Source organism: Miscanthus floridulus, chromosome 11, assembly GCF_019320115.1.
Source record: "Miscanthus floridulus cultivar M001 chromosome 11, ASM1932011v1, whole genome shotgun sequence".
Lineage (NCBI taxonomy): Eukaryota > Viridiplantae > Streptophyta > Magnoliopsida > Poales > Poaceae > Miscanthus > Miscanthus floridulus.
The window spans coordinates 47,613,384-47,621,746 of record NC_089590.1 but is presented as its reverse complement, the minus strand read 5'-3'; the positions used below and the strand labels follow the sequence as shown (position 1 = coordinate 47,621,746).

The window sequence follows — 8,363 nt, the reverse complement described above, 5'->3', positions numbered from 1 at the left end:
AGTGTTCACAAAATGATGCCAATCTTGATCTTGTTTGTACACCTCTTGAAATATCACCAATGATAGTGTCCAATGGATGATCTCTTACAATATTGGTTGGTTGGAGGATTGGAACTTGATTGCTTGCACTTGCTTGATCATTGGGTTGAGATGATGTACTAGCCACTTGATCTTGTTCATTGTCATGAGATCCACTTGTACTAGCTTGATTTGTATCATCTTGCACATTTGAGTTGGAGAGCACTTGTACTTGATCATCTTCATCATCATTCACTTGCCTAGGCCTCAATTCACCAATATACATGTTCTTCATGGCATTTGAAAGTTGAATGTCTCTAACATCTTCCAAGTTTTCATTCTCTACTTGTGAACCCTTGGTTTCATCAAATTCAACATCATGAACTTCCTCAAGGGTACCACTATCCAAATTCCAAACTCTATGTGCTTTGCTTGTAGTGGAATAGCCAAGTAGGAATCCTTCATCACATTTCTTGTCAAACTTGCCTAATCTAGTACCTTTCTTCAAGATATAGCATTTGCAACCAAAGACTCGAAAATATGCAATGTTGGGCTTTCTACCATTCAAGAGCTCATATGGTGTCTTCTCTTTCAATTGGTGACAATAGAGGCGGTTGCTACAATAGCAAGCCGTGTTGATAGCTTCGGCCCAAAAAGATTGACTCACATTGTACTCACTAAGCATAGACCTTGCCATATCGATGAGTGTTCTATTCTTTCTCTCAACAAGGTCATTTGATTGAGGTGTGTACTTGGCCGAGAATTGATGTCTAATTCCAAATTCATCACATAACTCATCAATTCTAGTATTCTTGAACTCACTACCATTGTCACTTCTAACTCTCTTGATGGTTGTTTCAAACTCACTGTGAATGCCCTTGACAAATGATTTGAATGTTGCAAACATATCACTTTTGTCCACTAGAAAGAATACCCATGTGTATCTAGTGTAGTCATCCACTATCACAAAGCCATATTTGTTACCACCGATACTAGTGTATTGTGTTGGCCCAAACAAATCCATGTGCAATAACTCAAATGCTTTACTAGTGCTCATCATACTTTTCTTAGGGTGGGTGTTTCCAACTTGTTTGCCGGCTTGACAAGAGCTACAAAGCTTATCCTTTTCGAACACAACATCTTTCAAGCCTTTAACTAAGTCATGCTTAACCAATCTATTCAATTGTTTCATTCCAACATGACCAAGACTTCTATGCCATAACCAACCCATGCTAGACTTAGTGAACAAGAATGTAGATAATCTAGCTTCACTAGCATTGAAATCAACCAAGTATAGATTCTCATATCTAAAGCCTTTGAAGATCAAGTTAGAGCCATCTACACTTATGATCTCTACATCATCTATCCCAAATATGCATTTGAATCCAAGATCACATAATTGAGCCACGGATAGCAAATTGAAGTTCAAGCTCTCTACTAGCAACACATTGGATATGCTCATGTCATTGGATATTGCAATCTTACCAAGCCCCTTGACCTTGACTTTGCCATTGTCACCAAATGTGATACTATCATAACCATCATTGCCATTGGTGTTGATTGAGTTGAACATTCTTGCATCACCGATCATGTGTTGAGTGCACCCACTATCAAGAACCCAATGCCTTTCTCTAGCTTTGTAATTAACCTACAAAAGAAGATCAATTCTTTTTAGGTACTCAAACTTGCTTGGGTCCTTGAAGGTTAGTCACTAGGTTCTTTGGTACCCAAATGGCTTTCTTCTTTGAGCCCATCCATGGTTTACCAATGAACTTAGCCTTCACACCATTTGTACCCTTAGTAAGCATATAGCATGAATCAAGCTTAATGGAGGATACATTAGCATTTTTGCTCTTGTTTTTGCATTCTTGCTCTTTGTGACCCACTTGCTTGTAACTAGTGCAAAACCGACCATTGTTCTTCACAAAACTAGTCTTATGAGGAGCAAAGGCTGCCTTGCCTTTCTTGGGGGTATAGTCCAATCCCTCTTTGTAGAGAGAAGCTCTTTGGCTACCCAAGCACATAAGCAAGCGGTCCTCACCACCATAGGCCTTAGCCAGAGTGTGAGTGAGCTTAGTGACCTCCTTCTTGAGGTTCTCATTCTCAACTACTAGTGAGGTATCACAAGTGAGACCATCACTACTAGATGAGGTAGAGGTGGAAGTGCTACAAGAAGGATTAGTAGGAGCAATAATGATAGGCATAGATAGTGATTCATCAATTATATCACAAGTTTCAACATGCTTCTTTTTATCTTGTTCATTAAGCAAAGTGGAATGAGCCTTTTCAAGCTTTTTGTGAGCCTTGCCAAGCTTCTCATGGGCTTCCTCTAGCTTCTCATGAGTTGCTTTGAGCTCATCAAGGGCTTGCTTAAGGGATTTTACCTCCTTATTCAAGCTCTTGCATTCCCTTCTCTTAATGTCAAAGTGTTCTTTAGCATCTTCTAGCATGTCAAATAATTCATCCTTAGTAGGTTCATCATCATCACTATCACTATCATTTTCATTTTCATGTTCATTATCATCAACATGTTCTTCATCACTTTTATCATCACAAGATTGTACCTTAGTGGCCTTAGCCATGAAGCATGATGAAGATTCGAAGAGAGAAGGCTTCTCATTGATAGCAATGCTTGCAAGAACCTTCTTCTTGGTGGTCTTGTGATCATCACTATCATCATCATCATCACTTGAGGAAGCATCACTATCCCAAGTGACTACATATGAACCACCCTTCTTCTTCTTGAAGGCCATCTTGTCCTTCTTCTCTTTCTTTTCCTTCTTGTCCTTTTTCTTGTTCTTCTTGTTGTCATCATCATTGTCGCTATTGTATGGGCATTGAGCAACAAGATGATCTTTGCTTCCACACTTGAAGCACCTTCTTGACTCTTCTTTGTTCTTGGATGAAGACTTCTTTCTTCTAGCACGGTAGCCCTTCTTCACCATGAACTTGCCAAATCTCTTGACAAATAGAGCCATCTTCTCATCATCATCATCATCCCATGAATCATCATCTTCACTTGATGTTTCTTGCTTGGCTTTTCCCTTGGATGATGTGGCTTTGAATGCCACACTCTTCTTCTTGTCATCCTTCTTTTCTTCTTTCTTCTCCCTCTTTTCTTCCTTCTCATCATCATCTCTATAAGCATCATCGGTCATGATATCTCCCAAGATTTGATTTGGTGTCATTGTATCCAAACTGGACCTGACTAGAGTAGTGACCAATGTACCAAATCTTGAGGGTAAGCATCTCAAGAACTTATTTGAGAATTCCTTGTCCTCTATCTTCTCACCGAGTGCCTTGAGATCATTTACAATCACTTCCATCCGATGGAACATGTCTGGCACAGTCTCATCTTCCTTCATCTTGAAACTGGCAAATTTATCCTTGAGAATGTATGCCTTTGCACCCTTGATTGCCTTGGTGCCCTCAAATGATTCTTCCAATTTCTTCCATGCCTCATGAGCTCTCTCAATGTTCTTGATTTGCTCAAATGTTCTCTCATCCAAAGCATCATGGATGGCACTAAGAGCAATGTCATTGTTTTGGAGTAGCAATTCTTCGGCGATGGCGGGAGCCTCTTCATCTTCTATCTCAATTTTTGTTTCTACCACCTTCCAAATCTTCCTATTGATTGACTTGATATATGTTGTCATCTTAGCCTTCCAATAGGGATAATTTGTGCCATCAAATTGGGGTGGCTTCTTGGTATTGTTGATTTGAGCCATTTTTACACCGAAGGTTGTTAAGCCTCAAATCACGGTGACCTCGGCTCCGATACCACTTGAAAGGTCCTAATGGCTAGAGGGGGGTGAATAGCCTAATAAAAAATTCTACAACAACACTTAACAAAATGGTTAGACGATTATGAGGCGAAGCGAGTGTTGTGCTAGCCTACTCAAAATGCAAGCCACCTACCACAATTCTAGTTTAGATAGTGTTTATCCACACAATAGCAAAGACACTACCCTATGTTAGTGTGCTCTCAAAGACTAACTAAAGAGCCACACCAACCAAGCAAACAAGCTCTCACAACTAGTTACACTAAAGAGCTTGACAACTAGTTTGCGGTGATGTAAAGAGAGTGATCAAGAAGGTTATACTATCATGTAGAGGAAGGAACCAATCAATCACAAGGATGAATAACAATGAAGACCAATCACCTCAGAATCAATGATGAATGCAATGATTTTTTACCGAGGTTCACTTGCTTGCCGGCAAGCTAGTCCTCGTTGTGGCGATTCACTCACTTGGAGGTTCACATGCTAATTGGCTTCACACGCCAAACCCTCAATAGGGTGCCACACAACCAACACAAGATGAGGATCACACAAGCCACGAGCAATCCACTAGAGTACCTTTTGGCGCTCCACCGGGGAAAGGTCAAGAACCCCTCACAATCACCACGATCGGAGCTAGAGACAATCACCACCTCCGCTCAGCTATCCTCGCTGCTCCAAGCCATCTAGGTGGCGGCAACCACCAAGAGTAACAAGTGAAATCCTTAGCGAAACACGAACACCAAGTGCCTCTAGATGCAATCACTCAAGCAATGCACTTGGATCACTCCCAATCTCACTATGATGATGAATCAATGATGGAGATGAGTGGGAGGGCTTTGGCTAAGCTCACAAGGTTGCTATGTCAATGCAAATGGCCAAGAGAGTGAGCTTGAATTGGCCATGGGGCTTAAATAGAAGCCCCCACAAAATAGAGCCATTGTACCCCTTCATTGGGCACTGATTGGGGTGACTAGATGCTCCGGTCCTACTGACCGGATGCTGCTCCTCAGCGTCTGGTCGCTCGATGGCGGCCACGTGTCTCCTGCGTTCAACAGTGAATGTTTGATCTCAACGGTCGACAAGTTGACCGGACGCTCCGACAGAGCTGACCGGACGTTGGACCCTCAGTGTTCGATCGGCAAAAACATGCTTGACCGGACATAGCCCAGCGTCTGGTGCTTAACCCTAATCACTATGCTGACCGATCACTCGACCGGACACAGCCCTTCAGCGTCCGGTCGCAGAGCAACCTAGCGTCTGGTCAATTGACCGACGCTAGCATCATTGCGACCAACTCCCTTTCACTTCTAACTTCTCCACCCTTGCTCAAATGTGCCAACCACCAAGTGTATCACCTTGTGCACATGTGTTAGCATATTTTCACAAACATTATCAAGGGTGTTAGTTCTCCACTAGATCCTAAATGCATATGCAATGAGTTAGAGCATCTAGTGGCACTCTGATAACTGCATTCCAATATGATTTTCACTCCTCTTAATAGTACGGCTATCAATCCTAAATGTGATCACACTCTCTAAGTGTCTTGATCACCAAAACAAAATAGCTCCTACAAATTATACCTTTGCCTTGAGCTTTTTGTTTTTCTCTTTCTTCTTTTCAAGTTTAAGCCCTTGATCATCACCATGCCATCACCATTGTCATGCTATGATCTTCATTGGCTTCTCCACTTGAAGTGTGCTACCTATCTCATGATCACTTGATAAACTAGGTTAGCACTTAGGGTTTCATCAATTCACCAAAACCAAACTAGAGCTTTCAGTCACCCTCTCATGATGGGTACCCCTGAGGGGCACGTTAAAAGTGTCCATGAGGGGGAGGCTACCCCAACAAATAGCCTCGATGATGAGGCCGAGAGGGAGACAGCAGCCCCGCCACACATGCCGATGGAGCAGCTAAAAGCCTAACACTGAGGGATCAAAGAAGCGTGACTCCAGCTCGAGTAGGAATGCATGGAGCTCGATCGGGAGATCGAGCACCGCGGAGACGGTGGGCATGCCTGCACCATGGCCCATGACGTGAACCAGAGGATCATCGCCAATGATGAAGCCCTCCCTCACTTCTTTGCCTGGGTGAGCCAGAACATCGCCACCACTACGGTCTTACTCCATGGCCTTCTAGAGGCCGTGACGCCCGAGGATCATCAGGACCACCATGAGATTCTCACACTGCTCGAGCGTGTGGAGGCATAGTAGGCCGAAAGCTCATTATCTCGATGACGCGAGCTCGACACTAGCCAACGCACACCCTCGGAGCATCCTGGCAGGGACATGTCGGTCCACCAGGAACCACAAGGAAGTAGGCAGCACACCATGGTCCTAGTGCATCAGTGTCTCAGCCACAACCATGACGTGCGCAACACCCTCGACGCCCATAGACACACCTACGATGACCCGAGAGATGGAGCCAGATGCGGCTATCACCCTCATTGTGGTGGACGCTACGACAGCGGCGAGGACTGAATCTCGAGCCTCGGCCTGCTAGGGCCTCAGGCCTTTGGCCAACACATCCTCAACGCTGCCTTCCCACCAAGGTACTGATGACCAACCAATATCCCAAAGTACTCTAGGGAAACAAACTCTAGACTATGTCTCAAAGACTATCAGCTTACCTGCTAAGCCGGTGGTGCGGATAATGATGACTTCATTATCCGCAACCTTCCATTGTTCTTGGCCAATTCGGCAAGAACCTGGTTGGAACACCTTCCGTCTAGCAGAATCCAAAGTTGGGCGGACCTGAAGGAGATCTTCATGGGAAACTTCTAGGGAAACCCATGGGACCTCAAGAACCGTCAGCAAAAGGCTGAAGAGACCCTCCGTGGGTACATCCGATGCTTCTCCCAGCAATGCAACAAGCTCTCTAACATCGCTGACGCCGACATTATAGGAGCTTCCTATCCAGGACCACCTACGAGTCTCTGGTTCACAAGCTAGGACATAAGGGCTCGCAAACCACCAAGGAACTCCTAGACATCGCCACCAATGATGCCTCGGGTGAAGAAGCAGTCGGAGCCATCTTCTATCGCCTCGATGGCAAGGTAAGGTGAGACAAGGACACCGGCAAAGGCACCTCCAATCGTCCCACCAAAAAGAAGAACAAGAAGCAATAGCGCGAGAGCTCACTCATGGCCATCGCTGACTGGAGAGGTGGTCGGAAGCCCGTGGAGGGCACTCCAAACCATTTCAAAAAACTACTCGAGGGGCCATGCCCAAATCATGCTTTCCTGGTCAACCATCTATACAAGGACTGCAGCCTCAAGCGACAGTTCTTGTCCAGAGGCTCCACCAAAGGGGAGCATGGAAAGGACCCTGACCCCACCATGGATGACTGCCTCATGATCTTCGGAGGACCGAAGGCCTATGACTCCAAGTGCCATCAGAAGATCGCACGCCACGAGGTCTATGCGACCAAACTGGCCACACCCGCCTTCCTCTGATGGTCAGAATCCGCCATAACCTTCGACCGGACCAACCACCTAGAGAGCATCCTACAACCAGGGAGATATCTGCTCATGGTTGACCCGATCATCGATACGAAGCGCCTCACCAAGGTACTAATGGATGGGGGCAGCGGCCTCAACATCCTATATGCCAAGACGCTCGACGCCATGGGCATCGACCAAGCGAGCGTCCGGTCGACCGAAGCACCTTTCCACGGTGTCGTGCCTAGAAAGCAGGCCTTGCCACTTGGGCAGCTCGATCTACCCATCATCTTCAAGGGTTCATCCAACTATAGGACGGAGACCATCACCTTTGAAGTGGTTGGGTTCCACAGAACCTACCACGCCGTCCTAGGGCAACCATGCTATGCAAAGTTGATGGCCGTTCCCAACTACACCTACCTCAAACTAAAGATGTCGGGCCCAGGTGGGATCATCACCATCGGCACCTCCTTTCAGCGCGCCTATGAGTGCAAGGTTGAGTGTTGTGATCACGCCGCAGCAATCGTCGCCTCTACAGAGCTCATGGCCCTCAGGAAGGAGGTCGTCGAAGAAGCACCCAACCTCAAGCGGTCGACTGGGTTCTTTGAGCCAGTGGAGGGCTCCAAGGAGGTCCTCGTAGACCCTGAGAGCACCGAGGGCAAAACGGTGCGTATTGGTACCACACTTTCCTCTGAATAGGAAAGCGTGCTTGTCGGCTTCCTCCGCGCCAACAAAGACATCTTCGTGTAGAAATCCTCAGATATGCCAGGCACTCTGAGGGAAGTCACCGAGCATGCCTTGAAGATCCGCCTAGGCTCCAAGCCGGTGAAACAGCGCCTGTGTCACTTCGACGAGGGGAAACGTAGGACCATCAGCGAGGGGATCGCAAAGCTTTTGGCAGCTAGATTCATCAAGGAAGTGTACCACCTAGAGTGGCCAATCCCATTCTTGTACAAAAAAAGAGTGGAAAATGGAGGATGTGTGTTGACTATATGGGTCTCAACAAAGCATGCCCAAAGGATATGTTTCCTTTGCTGTGCATAGACCAGATGGTTGATTCTACCTCGGGGTGTGAAACCCTCTACTTTCTTGATGCGTACTCCAGGTACCATCAAATTACAATG

At 45.9% G+C, this 8,363-nt stretch overlaps 1 protein-coding gene across 1 annotated transcript; it reads left to right on the top strand.

Moving 5' to 3' along the window:
* The first annotated feature begins 7,329 nt into the window (after positions 1–7,329).
* LOC136491896 (uncharacterized) lies at positions 7,330–7,938 on the top strand. Its single transcript, XM_066488101.1, has one exon. The coding sequence runs from the start codon at positions 7,330–7,332 to the stop codon at positions 7,936–7,938; it is 609 nt and encodes a 202-aa protein (XP_066344198.1).
* Positions 7,939–8,363: the final 425 nt, after the last annotated feature.